The following is a 21,544-nucleotide window of genomic DNA, read 5'->3' as shown; positions in this document are numbered from 1 at the left end:
TTACTTAAAAGAACTTGGGACTATTAATTAAAACAATTTTTATAAAATCATGGCTCAACAATAAAGAGAGAAAATGAAGTTATTCTTAAAATTAGGGTAAAATACAATTGTCAAACTTATCAAACTGAATACTTAAATGTGAACTCTCTAGTACATAAATTACACCATAATTAAAAAATAAATTGAAGCAATATAAATGAACTATTTTTTGCTACTTATGCTTTTCAATAATATATGCTTTAAAAATGACTATTGGCCAGGCACGGTAGCTCATGCCTGCAATCCTAACACCCTGGGAGGTGGGTGGATTGCTTCAGTTCAGGAGTTTGAGACCAGCCTGAACAACAGCAAGACCCCGTCTCTACAAAAAATAGAAAAACTAGCCTGGCACAGTGGTAGACACCCCAAGAGTTTGAGGTTGCTGTGAGCTATGATGCCACAGCACTCTATCCAGGGCGGCAGAAAGAGACTCGCCTCAATAAATAAATAAATAGATAAATAAATAACTATTAATTATACTCATCAGATAAGCCTGATAATCACTTAATGCATCTAAGGCAGTGGTTCTCAATCAATGTAAGGCGTTTTTGACTCCCAGGGGTCTATTGTCATCTAGCAGTTGGAAGGCAGGGATGTTGCTAAAAGTCCTCTAATAGCAGAGGACATTCCCCCTTAAACAAGGAATTATCCCCAAGTAGTAATAGTGCCAAAGTTGAAGAAAACCTGTTCTAAAGTTATATTCCTGATGATTCTACCCCTATGGTCTTGCACTATCTTCCGTTATCAGCACACTGAACCAACTACAGATAAGGACAGGAATTTTCAGGCAGAATAACAGAGGACAATGCCATTAGGCATGAGCAAAGGCAAGTGAAGGCTATTGCTTTGGGGAGGCAGTTACCTTCTTAGGACTATTCAAATTTTTATTTCTTTGAAAACAAACTTTGTTTCTTCAAAAAGGAGGCTTAACTTATATATTCAGAAAAAAGTAGAGATGCATACACTGGATTTCAGAGTTTGTGATTTCCTTTTTGTTCTAAAGGAAAACTTTTGGCTACTCACTGGAAGGCATTACTATGACTTGTTAGTAGTGGTACAATTTTCCATAATTGCTTTTTCTATGTAGATGTCAATGATACTTAGATCACTCACTTATAATGTGAACATTAAGAAACTAAAAATTCTTTACTTAACAAATGCAAGCAATGTATCCTAGTTCTTTGTACCCTCAATGATTCCCCAACAATAAAAAAAAAAAAGAAACTAAAAATTATTCTCTTGGTTAAAGGATTCTTTGTTATTATTTAGTTCAAAAATTTATTCAACTTTGCAGAGAGGAATCCCCAAACTCTGAAAAGAATAGTCTTTAATCTTCAGGGTCAATAAATTTATTGCTGATTAAGAGAGAGATATAAGACTCAAGGGGTAGCAAATCTGCTGATAAAATCTTTTGGTGGATAATTGGCATAGAGTGTGGTTTTCAGGCTTTAAAACAAAGCTAAGACTCTCCTGGTGAGCTCATTAAAATGCTGATGCCCAGGCCCCACTCTGTGGTGTGAGTCAGCAGGTTAGGGCTGGGTCAGGAATATGAAATTTTAAATAAACATGGCAGATTGTTCTGTTGTGGGAGATCCTCACAAAGCTTTGAGAAACTCCAGTGCCAATGTCTTTTTCAATGCAGGCCAGGCTGTTTCACCCATGTGGTCTTCTGGGAAATTGCCCCTCCAGTCCTTTCCCCTACTATTGGCTACTCTGAAGTTTCTGAGATTGTAATCCTCTCAAGAAGGAGAGAGTGCTCATTGGACCATCAGTATAGCCTTAATGACTCAATCTATTATACCTCCTGGAAAGAAAAGATTATTCTTTGTTTTCTCTTAAATGTCAATCTATCCTAGCTAATTGGTGTTAAACTTCAGGCATGTACTTACCTGAGCAGAAAGCAGGCTATTTGTAGGCAAGTTTTTGTCATACCTATCAGTCAGCAGTGGCTCTCAATAAATAAATTGACTAATTAACACATTCAATTATACATAATTTGTTAATCCTCTTGTATATAGGGTGCTGCAAATAGAATGCCACCAGCCTTTGAAAACAATTAGGGTTATTGTATTTAACAACTACAGACATAGGATAGATAAATACATGCTTACCTAATGTTGATTTTGTTTTCGTACTGATTTTTTTGATTAGGGGTGGGGCAGAGTCTCACTCTGCTGCCCTGGGTAGAGTGCCGTGGCACCCTAGCTCACAGCAACCTCAGTCTCTTGGGCTAAAGTGATCCTTTTGCCTCCGCTTCCCAAGTAGCTGGGACCACAGGCCCCCTCTACAACACCCTGCTAGTTTTTCTATTTTTAGTAGAGACGGGGTCTCATTCTTGTTCGGGCTGGTCTTGAACTCCTGAGCTCAAGCAATCCACCAGTCTCAGCTTCTCAGAGTACTAGGATTAAAGGTGTGAGCCACTACGCATGGCCTTCTTACTGCTTTTGAACTAAATAGAAAAATTTGTCAAAGCTTGCCTGACAAAAATATCATCTGATGGATGTCATTGTTTTATTTATTGAGTTTAGCAAAAATAAGAGCAATTTTAGATTTGCCTAGGTAATAAATATCTTTCAAAGTGGGAACATAGGAAGCCAGAAGCAGGCAGAAGAATATATATATGTAAATCATCATAAAATTATACATTGAAACAGATTCCTAGGATCATCTAGATGGAATATATGCAACTTCCTAGCCCCATCTCATAAGAGAGGAAAGCCAAGGTCCATACAGGTGGATATAACCAGCGTGTATGTAGCCAAACTGGGACTAAAACCTAAGGCTACTAACTCTTAGTAGAGAGATCTGCTAAGACCCCAATCTCCCCATTTGGAAGAGAGGCCAATGGGTATCCATGGAAACAGGAATCACTAATGGTATGATTTAGTTGCCCCCATAAAGGAAGTCTTCTTTAGGTAGCATCAATAACGCTGAATACAGTCTAAACAGGGAGGTGATAGTCACAGTGCACACAGGCTCACTAGACCACAAACAAAGTATTTATAGAACCCAGGGCTGGATGTGAGGGATGGTGCATATCTGGAGGCATCTGGAAACCATGCCACGTGAGCAAGAGTGGGAAGAACCAGGAGGCTGAGAAAGACTTAGGGAGGTACACAGACAGCCTTTTAGTACTCGTAAGGTCTTTATGAAGACGTTTATGAGGCACCAAGTTGCATGTGGAGCCAGAGTGTAAAGTTAGGTAAGTATGAAGTTTCTTGTGAGGTTAGTTTGATTTAATCTTTAACCACATGACAGACTGCGAACCCTCCACCAGGCAGATTACTTAGGACCTAATACATATTTGCAGAACCGAAACAGAGCCCAAACTGTGCTATATCAGACCTTTCATTCTTATTTTGCTTCCATCTTTGCTGTTTATTTCAGGACATACTTGTTAATCAGTTTAGGAGTTAATTAGCTAAGAAATTCTCCACGGCCTAGATACTATGTTTAGGGCAAAAGTGTATTGATGAGTATCTGAAAACTTAAAAACAGGCAAAGACAACAGGAACTTCAATTACCTTACTAATGTGAAACTCCAGGCGTCTCATGTATCTTTCAATTGTTTTAATTTGCTGGAATTAGAAGAAGTTTGAAAAGGTACAGTCATTTACATTTCAATATATTTAGACTTATGAAAATATTTTCTTTATTATGTCATACTCAAAAGTATCAAAAAATGCTACATCGTTCCCCTTGCCTTCTATCTTTGTTCCTATTTAAATGAGTCTCTAACATCAATTTGGGAAGTATTATTTAAGTCTTGAATAAGTATTCTGAGAGATGAACTTGGGTTAGTTATTAGAATCTCTGTATTTAACATCCAGGAGGCCAATCCAATGGAATTCATTAGGTTTCTGGCAGAATAGTATCTATCTATATTTATTGGAATATATGTAAACCTTTTCATAATAATATGTGTTCTCGAATGGGGTTTTCTTCCCCCTTCACATTTTAGTATCTCTGAAATTGGGGTGCATCTTACAATGGCTCCCGGCCAAGTGGTATGAGATAGCTGCCTATGCCTGCTCACAGATAATCACAGTTATTCCTGTGTCATCTGTTTGAATCATAAATATATGTATCATTATTATATGCATTTAATTAAATTAACTGCCCTTTAAAATGTCTTCAAAAAGAATATATTATGATTCGGCATTGAAATAAAATTATTGTGTATACAGAAAGGCATGGAAAGAGAGCGGCATCATATATAAATAAAGATGAAAAAAGTCTGCGTCTATAAAGGTTTAAAGAGTTTTCTCGGGTGGTGCCTGTGGCTCAAAGGAGTAGAGCATCGGCCCCATATGCTGGAGGTGGCGGGTTCAAGCCCAGCCCTGGCCAAAAACTCCAAAAAAAAATAAAAAGAGTTTTCTTAATAAGTATAAAACACAAATTTTAAGTGAAAAGAAAGAATCATCAGAGTTTAACTGGAATCTTTTCTTTTTTTTTAATCTTAGTGGCATGTAAAGTCATGGTACATTTTCTAATCAGCGACAACTGGGATTTGATGAAGTGTGGTTGTTATTATTCAGAGACAACGCAGGCAAGGGCTTCCAGACACTCGGAAAGTTCTTAAACTTTCAAAACACTGAGAAACCCTACATCCCAGTGGCATTTTTATGAGAGTGACCTTAAATACTTTTTTGAATCTATAGGTCATAGTACTTATTCATCATCCTCATTAGACAAAATAATGAATTTTTCCAGAATTAGAAAAATCATCAGTTCTCTGGCATTTTAGTGTCCTTAAGAAGGCCTCTCACTGACTTCTACTCAAGGATGCAGGGCTTTATTTTGTAATAACACCCAACACAAAAGGATGACTTACCTTGTCTAGTTCATACAGCACACCCTAGAATAAAAAAAGGAATATCCAGATTAAAATATCTTTCCCCCCAAAGTAACCCATCTTAATAGAGTGATATGGCCCCCATTTCTATATTATCTGTGAATAATTATCAGTCTTGCAAAATTCCACTAGATTTTTGCCATTTGCCTTAAAAGACTAAAAATCTTTAACTACCAGTAAGAGTGCTTTTACAAGCCAAAATTTATTCATATTCTTTGTTTCCCAAATTGTACCCTTCTCTGCCCCTGGCGAGCGCTAAGGTTTTCACTTGCTTTGAGCTCTCCTCTCCTACATATCGGGGGGGGGGCATATCATTCATGCTGATTTAAAAAAATTTTGTAAGTAAATGGTGTTAACATACAATGTAGCAGCAGTAGATAAGTTCAAATTGGGATTTAAGAGGAGTTCTTGAGGATGGAAATAAGCAAGCTCATTTCCTATGTGCTCACAGTATTATAGTACAATTGGTGCACCATCCCTATATTCCCCATTGGAAGGATTTTTATGGAATAAGAGATTTGGGTGGAAGCCCCTCCAGTAGCCATTGTCCTCCAAGGAGCCATTGCTGCCTTTAAGATGGGTCAAGGCCATTTAAAAGCTCTGAAGGGGGACCACCCATAGCTCAGTGGTTAGGGCACCGGCCACAAGCTCTCGGGCTGGTGGGTTCAAACCCAGCCCGGGGCTACTAAACAGCAACAAAAAATAGCTGGGCCTTGGGGTGGGCGCCTATAGTCCCAGCTACTAGGGAGGCTGAGGCAAGTTGCTGTGAGCTGTGATGCCACAGCACTCTACCAAGGGTGATACAGTGAGACTCTATCTCAATAAAATAAATAAATAAATAAATAAAAACACTGAAGGCTGTCTCATAAGCAGAGCTACACAGACGGGGCAATGTGCATTCTAACTTCAGTAGATATAAAAACCTCTCAATCTTTATAAAGCCTTTCATCTCTAAGATTTTGAACAGGACAATAATATACATGTTAGCACATTTCCTAAAAAAGAAAAAGATAAGAGCTATGAATGTCTAGTTGCTGCACATGTAGAGACATGTAGACTTTTCTTGGGCTTTCTGATGCCTAGAAACAGTAAGGTCTGATATCACTTACAACTGAATAAAACCATTTAAAATAGTGTAAACACTGGAACCACACTTCAACTACACGTCCTCACAAATTATAATGTGTACACAATCTAGCCTAAGAACTCCTTCAACTTATAAAGTCTATTACATTTTTAAGTCTCCTTTTCCTCCAGTTTTTTTTTATGAACTATTTTTTAAAAATCAGAGGTAAAATAAATGTTCTGGGTCCCCAAATCTGTGTATACTAACAATACACAAAGAAAATTTGAACTTCTCATTTGACAAGTATTAAAAATACAGCATGAAGAAGAAAACTTAAATCTTCTTCCTAACTTCAGGATGCAGCTTGCACTTTGCCCCTTGGACATGTTTTGCTTAAACGTTCCTCCCTATCCCCATCCAGTAAAAGATTATGCTTAGCAAATAAATACCGAGTTAGCATCTTAATGACTGCACTGTACCTACCAGGCGAGAGTTTCTTTTCATATCTTTTAACTGAGCTGTCAACTTGTCCAGCTCCGTCTGGTGAACTTCCAGATATTCACTGCAAAGATAAGATGAAACGTAATAGTGAACTCTGAATAGTGGTATGTTGCTGTTGCTGGCATTTTCTTTCTCAAAGGGTATTAAGAATTGAGCCTTGCTCTGTAGTTGGGAAAGGGGGGAGGGGGCTTCATATTTTCCCAATCTTTCGATGTTTTGAACGTTCTGTTAGCTGCATCAGATTGATCTAGCTCATCAAAAAGGAGAACCCTTGTGAGGCTGAAAATCCGGAAAGGAAAAAACCCGTAGGGAATTAAGGGGTCCCTCCCTATATTCAGCAATTCTATCTAACACTGTGAATGTCTTGCTGCACATGAGGAAAACCTTATTCTGGGCACACAATCCCCATAGTATACTCAGGAAGGTTTCAGAGTCCTCCTTCAGCAGTCTCTAGAATGGATAAGCCTGTCCACCATTGTTTGAGTAAAATTCAACACATACAAGGTTTCCAGTTTTTTCCAATGTTATGGATAGGATGTGGAATCTCAACATATTTCCTATCTTTGAGACTCATTTAAGTCTTCCCTGACTGTGGCACAAGAATAAAATATCTCCTATAGAAAAAGACATTTTAAAAAATGATCTCCTCCTACTAGCTTTACTCTGACACCCCTCCCACATCATTCCATAATGTGCATCATCAGGTTTAAGGTTCTTACTCAAGTCCATTTTTCAAGGCCCTGTAGACTTCTTCCACCCTTTTAGGCTGAGGCTCTTTGGGAGGGTTGCTGTTTTTGTGACCTAAATTATGCATTTTCTTCAGTTTGGCCTGAGGCTTCTTGAGAGCAGAGGAATTTTCAATGAAGGAGTTACACCTATGGGAAGGAAATACAAAATAAAACAAAAACAGAAGAAATTGTGAGCCTTGGGCATCCAACAGGATGTGACTCAAGAAATGTCTTTTTAATCATCTTGTGTTCCCATTAAGTGTCCTTTGCGGAAGGTAATGTTCCGTTGTGTATTAGCAGATCTGCGCTATCCCTTGTTCCTTGGGATTAGATTTGTTAACTGCTGAAATCTGAAAGCTTTGTTGGGCAGAGGCTACAAAGTCTGGCTTCCGGTAATGTGTTCTCTGAGTGAAAATGTGTTGCTTCTCTGAAACTTAGTATGTACACGTAGGAAGCCAAGAACAAACAATTTTTGGACATAAAGCCCGGGAAGAAGATATAGTCCAACTACAAAGTCTGTGCATTGTGCAATATTAGGTGCATGCATTCATTAAGTTCAAGTAGGGTGTGAATGAAGTCTTTTTGATAAGGGGCCATAGCACACTAAATGGCTAATTTGATATGACATTAGAGAATTCTCTATGACATTCCATTATTGTGGAATAAATTATGATTAGGTACAATGTATAAAAATCCCATACTTCTAGTCAGGGATGCAGCTTGCAGTGATAAGATGGACGCCTGATAACTTAACCCAAAGTAGTGATCTGTATGGGAGAACCAGAGGCCAGGACACTTGCTGGCCCAGCTATCAGCAGGAAAGCTGGGATCTCTAAGTCTGGCAGGTGCCTGCTATACCCCTCCCCGGTTAGTTATTAGCTGTGCCCCTCTGTCATCACCATGTACACCAAAAGGGACAATATGATCAACTAAGCACACAGGGCCCTTCAGAGGCTAAGACCTTTATCAAATCAGAAAAACTGAAGACAAACTGTATTCCATGTTACCTATTCACTAGCTGTGCTTTCTTTCTTGAGTTCCCCTAAGTCCTGTTTTAGATGAGACGAGATTCCAAGGAAACTAGAAGACTGACTTTGACAACCCCTGTCTGAATGACATCACTTCCTGGAATCAGCCGGCAGAGGCACAATCTTTATCCACTAAGTAACTTCCTACCACACAGTCAGCAAAATCTGAATGCAACGGAATACATGTTTCAGAAAGGATATGGAGTGGTCTATACATACATCACTAGCTTATCCTAAATCCTCAGCCATCTTTTTTTCAGTAGGAATTCTGTTAGAAAAGAAATTACAGCACTTAATTTTTGGTATATCCTTTCACTGAAAAGGAGATTAAAATTGTTGTGTGTGTATGTGTTTTCTGGTGAGGCGAATGCACAGAGACCCTCCTCAGGACATCAAAGCTCACGTGCTTCTCAAGCTGCACTCGAGGAGAGAACCACATACTACTTGCCTTGATCGCCTTTCCTGAAGGCCGCTGAAACCTGCAAAGGACTGGCTTCTAATGATCCCATTGGGCCCTCCAGGTGAAAAAGACTGGGATCCTACCAACATGATTTCTGGGAGTCTCGTTGGCAGTCCTATAAGACAATAGAAAGATTATGACAACTTACAGGCAGATTCAGACAGAAGATATGCTAAGCTTGTCAACAACAATAATAACTGTGAGCCAGGTGAAGTGAGTCACAAGACTCTTAGATGCTTGTGAGATTCTTTACAAGGGAATGGTCTTTTCCAACCAAACAGTTCAACTCTCAAGGTGAATAAAAAAGATACCAACTTACCCAGACAACAACAAATAAAAGTTGGCTTAGGTTTTCTTCAAGAATTTTTTTTAATACAAAGTTCAACTACACCTTCAAACACATGAAAACTTTTGCAGCATCTACTTCCAACCACGATAATAATAAAAACACACAAATAGGCCAATTCAAAGCTTCAGATAAGTACTTCATCCAGTTCAAAACACTGGACAAATCATCCAGACAAAACAGGTCTGAAGGTGGAATTATACACTTGGAAGTCAATCAGGTTAAAACACTAGGTTTCTTCCCCCTTCCCCTTTTATTTATTTATTTAAACACTAGTTTTCTTTAGAGATGAACTTACTTAAACTTGTTCTTCCTTTGGATCCTTAAGAATATTTCGAAAGCCATGATTGTGTCACTACTGTTGACAGTGCACAGTAAGAAGGGTAAAAGGAGCGCTCACAAAAGAAGTGACAATCTAGGTTAGATAAGAATGCAAGTGAGGGAAGAAAAGGCAAGAGGGGAAATACAACAGAAAGTACACAACGCCTCCTTTGGCTGCTTGCTCCGCGTTTCTAAAGACTCACCCCGGTAGACCAAGATGCATTGTCAAAGCATCTTGGTCTGGACAGAAGCCCAAGACCAGTTCCCCCAAAGGATTATCCTAGACCTATTAGGTAATTCTATTCCCTTGAGATCAACAAGAGTCAAATCACATACCCAGCAGGTGACTTTGGTCCAGAGGGGGACGGGCTAGCAGGAAATAAATACATGACAGCTACTGCCCAGATTGAAGGCTTCCAAAGTGAACAGACAACCAATTGCCTTTTAAAGACCCAGCAAGAAAGCAAGCTAAAAAGCAGCAGCAGAACTCTCTTGTAGTGCATCTAGATGTGACAAAAGACACACTTCACTGGGCCCTACTCAAAGCGGCATGAAGCAGTTCAGCAAGGCAGAGGTTTGAGCAAGTCACTTCCCCGGAGAAAGCTGGGCAAACAGCCCCCTCCCCCACACGGCAGGTTTTTAAATCCCCTCCCTCCCTTGCTCCCTGCCTCCCAGGAGAGAGCAGCCCTGGGGTTTGTATGTGCTCCCTCAGGGTGCAGGTGCTGACTCACTTGGCCATAGGTCTGGCAATAGGCTTGCTCTTTCATCTGGGTGGGATGCAAACCCCTTACCAGCTGGGGAATGGAAGCTTAAGAATTCTTTAGAATTTTAAAAGTAATGAAGAAGTATGTATGCGCAGTAAAAGAACTATGCAGGGCACACGTGGCTAGACAAAACGCAGGGGCAGATGAGGCTCTCTCTGGTGACCTCTCCCCACCCCCAAGGCTCAAAAATAACCCCAATTCCTTTAAACCCTTAATGAGGCTCTTCCTACATGTTCTCTAAGCACCAATGGGTCTGTCTACATTTCATTGAGGACACCTTCCTGCTCATAAAACTCGTCTATGTTATCATTGTATAATATACAAACTTCCACTAAATAATCAAGAAAGCACTGGAGTTTATGCTCTTCCTGTACTCAATAATACGATAACCAAATACTTACCTTAATTAAAGTCTCAATTGGATGGATTTTCTTAGTACTGCATCTCATTTTGTAAATTATTGTTCAGTAGGTCTATCGTACCAACATTCTTTAATACCAGAAAAATACTTGGAGTAGTTGAAATATCTGACTGTATCACTGCCTTGTACCTCCCAGAAATTATATATATGTATATATATACATATATATATTTTTTAAGACAGAGTCTCACTGTGTCACCCTTTTTTTTTTTAAGACAGAGTCTCACTATGTCACAGCTCACAGCAACCTCAAACTCTTGGGCTTAAGCAATTCTCTTGCCTAGGCCTCCCAAGTAGCTGGGACTACAGGTGCCCTTAACAACGCCCGGCTATTTTTTGTTGTAGTTGTCATTGTTATTTAGCTGGCCCAGGCCAGTTTTGAACCCGCCATCCTTGGTTTATGTGGCTGGTGCCGTAACCACTGTGCTATAGATGCTGAGCCGAAATTATATATTTTTTTAACTAAATGTTTTTTCTCTTATTCATTGAATCAGTTAACTCCTGATGCCTGACTTCCATCCCAAGTGTTCTGTTCAATTAATGTAGAGATTTTTAAAAAGTCCCCAGGTGATTCCATTGTTCTGCGAAGTTTGGGAAGCACTGGCTTAGGGAAAGTATTAATTGAACAATCAGTTGCACTAGTGATAGTCAAAAAAAAAAAAAGAAAGGAAAAAAGATGCCAGGTTGGTCGAAAATTTAAAATTTTATTAAAATAATCTGCTACAATTTGGTGCCAGACTGTGAAACAATTTTCCTTCTTTTTCTGTAACAAGTAAGCAAGATTCTCAAGAATAAAACAAATGTTTGGAGTTCTAAGACTTTAAGATGCTTTGGGAGGGGGTAAAATCTTCAGAAACTTTTTATTAAATTTAGATGTGGAATAGGTGGCCACTAGGAACTTGATGTGGGTAAGCATTCTGTTTGCCTTTGTGGTCTTAGAGATGATGATTATCAGGAAAGAATTTGGCTGAGAGCTGGTTTAGACCGAGATCCCTATCTTGCCATCAATCCCCTTAAAGGCTGACATGGCCTTAGGAGAGTCATAAAACAAGCATGTGCACACGCACAAAGTCAGCCTCTCGGAGAAATAAAATGAGTGGGCTGGAGCAGGGGTGAGCAGGAGGTATTAGCGATGAGAGTATACAAAATACCACACTGCAATCCCAGACCCCCCAAATCTGACTTAAATGTTCTTCCAGCTTCCCCAGGCCTTGCCGGTTGCAAGTTATCTCCACTTCTCCCTTATCATCTTAATCATCCTTACGGTCACTCACTCCTGCCTCTTAGTGTCGTGTCATATGTCTTCAAGTTATTCCCTGGCTTCTTAAGAAGTTCCAGGGACCTACTCTCTTCCTAGCTTCCAGCAAAACTACCTACCCCCCCCCCCCCCGAAAATTTTCTGGTTTTAAGGCCTTACTTGTCCCTGCCGGAGTAATCTGTATTGTAATACCAGGCACTCTAGGACCAAAAGCCTTAACCTAAAGAAAGGACTATAGTAAAAGCACAGTAGCACTACTAACTGGGGTGTGTAAAATGGTATTAAAATTTTGAAGGACATTTTGGTAGTATCTATTTAAAAATGCAAAACATACTTTTCCTGTAATGGGCCACTTCTATTCTTTGATATCATCTCTAGAGAAATACCCAAATGCACAAAGAGGCATATACAAGGATGTTCATTATGGGCAATGTTAATAATACTGGGAAAATGAGAAATGAGAAATTAGTCATTATAGGAACTGGTTAATACCTTGTGGCATAACTATGGTTATGGAATACTATGTAGCAGTTAAAAATAGTATACCCACATAGAAAGATCTCCAAGACATAAAGGCCTGGCACAGTGGCTCATACCTGTAATCCAAGCACTCTGGGAGGCTGAGGGAGGTGGATCACTTGAGCTCAGGAGTTCAAGATCAGCCTGATCAAGAGCAAGCCCCATCTCTACTAAAAATAGAAAAACTAGCTGGGCATCTTGGTGGGCACCTGTAGCCCTAGCTACTTGGGAGGCTAAGGCAATAGGATCTATTGAGCCCAAGAGACTGAGGTTACTGTGAGCTATAACACCACGGCACTCTACCCAGGGTGACAGAGTGAGACTCTGTCTCAAAAAGCAAAGAAAGAAAAAGAAAAGAAAAGAAAAAAAGAAAAGAATCCCAGGACAAATTGCAGAATGAAACAGAACAGGATAGTAGGAACATTACAAACAAAACTGCATAACAGTTTGTTATGTGCGCAAACAGGAAAGTTCTGAAAGTATATACAGGTGGATGGCCTATGGAGAGGTGATACTGAGTGGTAGTCAAGAACATTTTAATTGTTTCTGCATTGTCTTAATTTTTAATAAAGAAAACATATGCATGTATTATTTATATAATGTCAATTTCTTTTTTTTAAATTGTAGACATTTGGAATTGCCTAGAGTTGGGAGTTCAGGTGAGAGAGTGTTCATATGCAAGATTATATAACTCTATATAGTTGTTTATAAGTCTCCAGAAGGACAAATATTATTTCTAAAAACTAATGTATTAGGTTTCAAAAATTCTGATTACATCAGGAAAGTTCAGATTCCCTGATGAAGTCCTTATTATGAGTTCAGACCTATGTACTATTTCATTATTATTATTATTTTGAGACAGAGCCTTACGCTGTCACACTGGGTAAAGTGCTTATGGCATCACAGCTCACAGCAACCTCCAACTCCTGGGCTCAAGCGATTCTCCTGCCTCCACCTCCCAAGTAGCTGGGACTACAGGCGCCCACCACAACATCCGGCTATTTTTTGGTTGCAGTCGACATTGTTGTTTGGCAGACCGGGCTGGATTTGAACCCGCCCGCTCAGGTGTATGTGGCTGGCGCCTTAGCTGCTTGAGCCACAGGAGCCAAGCCCTATTTCATTATTTTTATCTGCAAACTTTTAGAGACGGACCTCTGCTCCTGGTCCTACAGTATGCACTGTACCCAATACATATCACTAAGGGTCACCAAATGCCATCTCTAATAAGCATGAAATTCCACACAAAAGAAACTTGCTTTTGGACGCTGCTACTTGGAACTGCTGGAGCTTTGAAAAATGTTTCCAGTCTCTAAGTTATTGACCCTTTGCCTGGTCTTTGTGAAAATAACTTTCATTTACTTGCATTAAATCCCAGAAAGTTTTCGAATCTTAGGCAACAGGTGAAAATGCTATGGTTTGCTCTTCACTTTGTTGCAGGAGGCACTGGCTATCATACTGGGTGCCCCCTGCCCCTCACTGCCATTTCTATAACTTAATGGGAGCAACAGGATCTTCTGCAAAGATTCTAAGACCTTGAGTAAGCATTGAAGAAACCCTGCCATTCTGAGCTGACCTTCTTGGCACAGAACCCCAAGAGCCACAGCTGTTTTTCTTCCTGATTCTTCTTACAGTAAAAACTTCTACCTTCTCTCCTGCTAAGCAGTGCTGAGTTCCAGTTAAACACATAGTAGGGTCTTTTGAAATTACAGTAAGTAAAAGATTTTACATGTTCTGCTATGCCCACTGTGATACACTGGGCCTTCGTGGATGCTATCAGCGACCGCTGGACCTGCACAACTTGTGTCTTTAAATTAGAAGGAAACTCATCAAATAAGCAGGTGGCTTTGGTCATGAGCACTGAGTCTGGAGATGGGAGGGAAGGAGGTTGAGGGAGATAAAAAGAGATCAAGGAAGAAAATGCTGTGAAGGCTATGTTAACCAGTTTGATGAAAATATTTCAAATTGTATATAAAACCAGCACATTGTACCCCATGATTGCATTAATGTACACAACTATGATTTAATTAAAAAAAAAGAGAGAGAGAGATCAAGGAATCAGCCAGACGCATTGGCTCACACCTGTAATCCTAAGATTCTGGGAGGCTGAAGCAGGCAGATTGCTTGAACTCAGGAGTTTGAGACCAGCCTGAACAAGAGTGAGACCCTGTCTCTACTAAAAATAGAAATACTATCTGGGCATTGTGGCAGGCTCCTGTAGTCCCAGATACTTGGGAGGCTGAGGCAAGAGGATCGCTTGAGTCTGAGGCTCTGTGAGCTAGATGATGCCACAGCATTCTACCTGGGGTGACAAAGTAAGACTCTGTCATCAAGAGATCCTCCACACCCCACTCCTCCTGGTCTCTGGCTCTGATGGGACAACAAATGGAAGGTGGAATATGATTGCAATTCAGAGGGGAAACTGGCAGCTTTCTGGAAAACTTAGAGGTAACTTAAGTCTGAAGAATAAATGATGACTCAACCTGGGAGGGCTGCGTGGACCATGGGCAGTGAAGGACAACTGCCACATAGCAGCCCAGGCAGCAGGCCCCACGATGAAGCTCATGGCAGTGGCACCAGGGGAAGCAGTAAAAATGATGAGGAAATATTTGGCAAGTCCAGTCTAGGTAACAGTTCTACTTCTTATTATATTTTTATAAACCGGCATTCTGGCTTATGCTTTCTTGTGAATTTGATTAGCCTGAGTCAGCAACCCTCTCTCTTCAAATTTTAACAATTTCGCGGTGAGACCTGTAAGGGTAGGCCTATAAAGGCAAGGATCTGGATAGCCCAGAAACTGGCTGACCTCCTGTCAACACCTGCCAGATGTGACTCTCCAAACTGACTAGTTCAGAGTAAAAGTGCTGTAGGCATTGATTAACCTGTAAAGCAACCAGACCAACCCACCAGTCAGCTAGAAGGAATGTTAATATTGATTGTTAGAGTTAAGTATACTGGGACTCATTAAAGGAGACATGATTCATTAGATTATTTTTAGTCTTTATGAGCATGAAAGTACTCTGCTTTATTAGAAAAATACAGAAAAGTAAAAAAGAAGGCAAGGTAAGGGAGAAAAGGATTATACTGTTTATATTTAACACCACCCAAAGAAAACCACCAGTAGAATTTTGATGTGCTTAATTTTCTTCAGCTCTTCTCTGCCCATATAAAGAGTAATAATTTGTACATACTGCCACTGCATGCTACATTTTGCATCCTGCTTTTCCATCACATTCTTTTTTTAGAGCTATGCTAAGGGGTTTATAAATTAGCTTTTTTTTTTAACCCATCTTTAAAAGGATATGCAGGTCTACCCCATATTCCATGTGCTCCTTTGGATAATAAAGGGAAGACTAACCAGTCTACATTATATATGCTTTTCATTTCTGATTTTTTAAATATGGCAGTTTTGCCCAATGGCAAAGGAAATTCCTCCAAGGAAGAGAATAGGGCTTTTCTCCGGGAAATAAGAGAGCACATGATTGTCCGTACATGCTTCAGTTGCCGAACATCAAACATCATGAAGTTCAAAAAACAAGAACACAATAGGCGGATGGTGTTGCCTTAACCTTAGTGGCGTTCTCCTTTTCTAAGTTAACCATATCCTCTATCTAAATAAAAATCTGGAACTCAGAGCCTGTAGCTCAAGCAGCTAAGGCGCCAGCCACATATACCAGAGCTGGTGGGTTTGAATCCAGCCTGGGCCTGCCAAACAATGACAACCACAACCAAAAAAAAAAAAACATAGTCGGGAGGCTGAGGCAAGAGAATTGCTTAAGCCCAGGAGTTGGAGGTTGCTGTGAGCTATGATGCCACGGCACTCTCCCCAGGGCAATAGCTTGAGGCTCTGTCTCAAAAAAAGTAAAATAATAAAATAAATAAATACCTGGATAGATAGCTTGGCACCCGTAGCTCAGTGGTTATGGCGCCAGCCACATACACCTGCTGGAGGGTTCAAACCCAGCCTGGGCCTGCTAAACAATAATGACAACTACAATAAAAAAAAAATAGCTGGGTGTTGTGGCAGGTGCCTGTAGTCCCAGCTACTTGGGAGGCTGAGGCGAGAGAATCTCTTAAGCCCAAGAGTTTGAGGTTGCTGTGAGCTGTGACGCCACAGCACTCTATCAAGGGTGACATAGTGAGACTCTGCCTCAAAAAAAAAAACAAAAACCTAGATAGATAATTCTGAAAGATCATTATTGATGAATAAAAACGTGAGAGACATCTGTGACTTCTAAATGAAATTAGTAAGGATATCTCAGTTCTTGCCAAGGCATTTCTTACGGGGGCAAAATGTCAACTTAGAAACCAGTTGTTGCCACAGATACAAAGCTATGCCATCCACAAGCTAGACTGAGATGAACCCTCTGAGACGAGACGATTGACCAACAGATCAGTTGGCAGGTTTCTGGAGTGATGTGTTGGCAAAAGCAAAAAATTCTGCTATCAATTCAAGCGTTTGCCTGAGGCCAGGTATGGGCACAGGGAAAGGAGCCAGAAGAGCGTTTGGAGCGGTGGTGGAAGCATTCGAAAGCGCATCGTGGTGACGGTCACACAACTGTACAAATCAACTCAAACTCAAACTGTACACTTAAGTAATTTTATGGCATGTGAATTTTATATCAATAAGGCTACTTAAAAAATCATTATCAATTTTTAGGAAAAGTCATTCTTTCTTTCAGAAAAAGTGCCCCCAAAATCAGGATTTGGAAAGGAAAAGCCGAATCAATAAGCAACAAGCCAAGAGTCGCTTTCATGATTTGATCATTTCTCCCAGCCAGGCCACATAAGACGCCACACTTGGCCTCACTGCACTTTCTGAGTCACTTCTTCATGCCCAGTTTGGGTTCTTCCTTTCTCCTCTGCTAACCATGCCATCCTGTTTGTGCTCCTGCATATCTTAGTCCGGACCAGAAGTATAATTCAGTAGTCAGAAATAGGCATGTGGGCCAGATGTAATCAGCTCACTAGGATTATTTAAGATGAATCCTAAAAGTAGGTGTCTGCTATTATATGGTTACAAAGTACCCATTACAGAGCAGTTGGCTAATCTTTTTCAAGTAGTAGATATATTGATGTCATTGATTATTTTTAAAGAATATATGGCTGTTTTAAAATAAATCAAGGCAATGCTAATATTTGCATTTCAGTTGTGAACATTGTTTGCTAGCCAAGTGATAAATATATGCATGCTACATTATGCTGTTTGACTTGGACAAGTGATGGAAATGATCGAAAAAATTATAGAACCCAACTGCCTCACTCCTCAGCCAGGGGATGAAAGAACTTGCCGCAGAGGCCAGTTATAAACTCAATGAACTCCATATTCTATATCTGTAGAATAAAGGTCAGGTTCAACTGAGACCACCGCATCAATAATACAATCACAAGGCTACTTAGACATCTTTTAAACTGACCTTCCATCATCAGCGTTGGTGGCTGGACTTCTGCTTAAAAACTCACAGAAAATAAGCAAGCACTTTATAACAGGTAAAATGCCTAAAAAGACAAAGGTTACCGCAATGAAGACTTGGTTTCAACTAACTTGAAAGAAACTAATTTTAAGAATCTCTAGAAACTGATATCAATGATTTTCTTCCCATGTTTTCTAAGACTCCATTAATCAATACATAATTATTAAGTACCTATTATTGACTCAGCTCTGGCAGGATGCTATATGTTGTTCTAGATCCAAAGAGAACCTCAAACTGAGCTCTGCTTTTATAAAAACTTTAATTGTTTAATTGGAAAAGATAATATGACTGCACAGAAAGCAGATGGGAAACAACTTTTGGTGCAAAAAATAACATGGAGAGAAATTTTAAGTGGTACCTTTTCCTCAATGCTCTAAGGAAGTCAGCAAAGCTGGGATCATAAGAACATGGAATCCAGGATCAGATAAATCTGGTCTTGGTTTGAATTCTACAGTTTACAACTATGCTCATTATTTGACTTTCTGTAAACCCCAGTTTCCTTGTTTGTATAAAAGGACTAACATTTCAGAGGATTTTTGTAAGGTGTAAATAAGAATATAAACAAGGGTAAGGCGCCGGCCCCATATACCGAGGGTGGCTGGTTCAAACCCGGCCCCAGCTGAACTGCAACCAAAAAATAGCTGGGCGTTGTGGCGGGTGCCTGTAGTCCCAGCTACTCGGGAGGCTGAGGCAAGAGAATCGCTTAAGCCCAGGAGTTGGAGGTTGCTGTGAGCAGTGTGATGCCATGGCACTCTACCGAGGGCCATAAAGTGAGACTCTTGTCTCTACAAAAAAAAAAAAAAAAAAGAATATAAACAAGGTCTAGTATGTGTAGGTGCTTACTAAGCCTGTTAATAATAATTTAAAACAATAAGGACTTTTCTCGTAATACGGAGATAAATGAGACAGGAACAGCCAGAAAGTTTAAGTGAAAGCTAGGGAAACTAGAAACTAGCATCTTTTTGAAAATAACAATATTTAGATAATTAAAGACACTGATTAATAAGAACTATAAACATGGGTACTTTGGAAGCCCTGTTCAAAAGAACAATTTTAAAATGCCTTTGATTTCAAAATACTCATCTTCTCTTCACCCAGATTCATCATTTGTTGACATCTGCCACATTTTGCTTTGTCATTCTCTCTCCATGTACGCTCACATAAACATTATTTTCCCCTGAATCCTTCGACAGTAATTTGCATGTACGTATTTATATCCATTCCCTCCACCATTGAGTAGTTTGCAGATACGGTCCCAGCACAGTGGCTAGCACCTACAATCTTAGCACTTTGGAAGGGTGAGGTGGGAGGATTGGTTGAGGCCAAGAGTTCGAGACCAGTCTGGGCAAATAGTAATATCCACCCTCATCTCTGCTAAATATAGAAAAATTAGCAGAATGTGGTGGCATGGCTTATAGCGCCAGCTACTTGGGAGGCTAAGACAGGAGGATCAATTGAGCCTAGGAGTTTGAGGGTGCAGTGAGCTAAGATGACTTTATTGCACTCTAGCTGGGGTGACAGAGTGAGAACCTGTCTCAAAAAAAAAAAATTGTAGCTATGCAAATTTACTCTTTTCTTTATTGTTAATTTACTCTTAAATAATGTGTACTTCCTAAGAACACATGTCCTTGGGATATTCACTGATATAACCATAGTCCAGTTATCAGTATCAGGAAATTTAATATCAGTACAATACTATTATCTAGTGTACAGACCTTATGCAAATTCCTGCAATTGTCCCAAGAACGTTTCATACACTGTTCCTTTCCCCCCATTCCAGGGGCCAATCCAAGATCATACACTGCCTCTTCCCTCATGTTTCTTTAGTCTCCTTTAATCTGGGACAGTTCCTTGGCCATTCTTTGTCTTTATTTTTTTTGAGACGGAGTCTCACTATGTCACCTTCAGTAAAGTGCCATAGCGTCACAACTCACAGCAAGCTCAAACTCTTGGGCTCAAGCGATTCTCTTGCTTCAGCCTCCCAAGTAGCTGGGACTCCAGGTGCCTGCCACAATGCCCAGCTATTTTTTTGTTGTTGTTGCAGTTGTCATTGTTGTTTAGCAGGCCTTGGCCTGGTTTGAACCTGCGAGCCTCGTTGAATGGCCAGCATCATACCCACTGAGTTATGGGCGCTGCCCATTCTTTGTCTTTGACATTGACATTTTAATAAACTTCAGGCCAGTGGTTTTGTAGATGTTCCTTAATTTGGCCTTGTCTGCTGTTTTCTTATAAAAAGATCTGGCCTGTGCATGTTTAGTAGCGAGACCAGGTCAGTAGTATTGTGCTTTTCTAGCTGTTGCATCACAGGTACAAGGACTCCAGCTGGCCCCATTACTGGTGATATTAACTTTGATCCGTTGGTTAAAGTGTTGTTTGCCATTGGTTAAAGTGGTGTTGGCCATTTTTTCCTTTGGAAAGTTATTATTTTTGTCTTTGTAACTGATAAGTAGTTGGCAACAAGAGTACTTTGAGTCTATGCAAATACCTCATTTCTTTGACCCAGGAGTTTTTAGCATTCATTTATGATTCTCACTTGAATTGATTAATACTATAATGGTGGCAAAATGCTACTCTGGGGCAGCGCCTGTGGCTCAGTGAGTAGGGCACTGACCCCATGTACTGGCCAAACTGCAGCAAAAAATAGTCAGGTGTTGTGGCGGGAGCCTGTGGCCCCAGCTACTTGGGAGGCTAAGACAAGAGGATCACCTGAGCCCAAGAGCTGGAGTTTGCTGTGAGCTGTGATGTCACAGCATTCTATCAAGGGCAACAAAGTGAGACTCTGTCTGTAAAAAAAAAAAAAAAAAAAATGCTACTCTTCTACTGTAAGAAAGAGCTTTCCCTAATCCTTTTATTCATTCATTTATTTCTTTATTATCCCTATAGATTCATATTTTATTCAAAGGGTTATAATCCATTATTATTATTAGATGTAAAAGCTGACTGTTCCTGGTGGTAATTAACATATTCAGAGACTTACTCATCTTATAGTTATTTTATTGAATGTCTCACCCCTTTAACCAAGCTGTATCCTTTTTGAGGGTGAGTACCAGCTGTCTTTTGAAACTTCTCTGATGCTTGGTACAGGGTAAGATAGCAAAAGCATTAACTCTGGAGCCAGGTTGGCTTAGGCTTCACCAGATTACCTGTTCTCTCTAAGCCCCCGTTTTTCTTGTCAATAAAATTATAATAACGTCTAAGTCACTGTGGTTGTTCCAAAGAGAAAATGAGATAACATGTAAAGTACTTAATGTGGAGTAATGGTCTTTCTTACACTTTTATTTTGAAGAGATGAATTACTTTTATTCATCAAATGGAATGTGCTAATTATAAACCCATACACATTTTATAGGTGAAGAAATACACAGAGATGAAGTAATTTGACATTATTGCTCTCCCCTTTCTCTCTCTTCCATTCTCCCTCAAAGCAATGACAGCAGAATAAGTCGAAGCTATTTTAAGGCTCTGGCTGAGTCATTTGAGGAGTAAAGAAGAAATGTTAATAGCATGTCTATTCACTGGGACAGTCAATTGCAGAAACTTCTAGATAATTGACATCGTTTCAGCCCTGGGAAAAATGAAAATTCTGTTTTTTCTTCCGTTCTGGTGGATCAAATAAATGCAGGGAGTAGCAGCTGGCCTCACAATAATTAGAAGAGAAATGATTTAGGATATAAAAACTTGCTTAAATCTCACAAGGGGTTGGGTTGATTTTGACTACTGCTCTCATAACTCATTTTAAAATGCAAAGTCTAGAACACCTATAGGCC

The 21,544-nt window shown here is 39.9% G+C and overlaps 1 protein-coding gene across 5 annotated transcripts in view; it reads right to left on the bottom strand.

Annotated features, from left to right (window-relative positions):
* Positions 1–21,544, bottom strand: part of RIPOR2 (RHO family interacting cell polarization regulator 2) — a 269,719-nt gene that overhangs the window by 63,910 nt on the left and 184,265 nt on the right. For 4 of the 5 annotated variants that reach the window (XM_053602052.1, XM_053602056.1, XM_053602053.1 and 1 more), the window contains exons 2-6: positions 8,666–8,792; positions 7,181–7,336; positions 6,444–6,522; positions 4,874–4,897; positions 3,564–3,617 (exon numbers count right to left, since the gene is read on the bottom strand). In XM_053602052.1, the coding sequence (XP_053458027.1) occupies positions 3,564–3,617; positions 4,874–4,897; positions 6,444–6,522; positions 7,181–7,336; positions 8,666–8,792 (440 nt within the window). Of the gene's footprint in view, positions 1–3,563; positions 3,618–4,873; positions 4,898–6,443; positions 6,523–7,180; positions 7,337–8,665; positions 8,793–9,321; positions 9,341–21,544 lie in introns of those variants that run through there. The other variant, XM_053602055.1, reaches the window with a different exon arrangement.

The sequence above is a fragment of the Nycticebus coucang genome, chromosome 9, assembly GCF_027406575.1.
Source record: "Nycticebus coucang isolate mNycCou1 chromosome 9, mNycCou1.pri, whole genome shotgun sequence".
NCBI lineage: Eukaryota > Metazoa > Chordata > Mammalia > Primates > Lorisidae > Nycticebus > Nycticebus coucang.
Note: the sequence above shows the minus strand (reverse complement) of the source record. Positions and strands in the feature narration are given on the sequence as shown.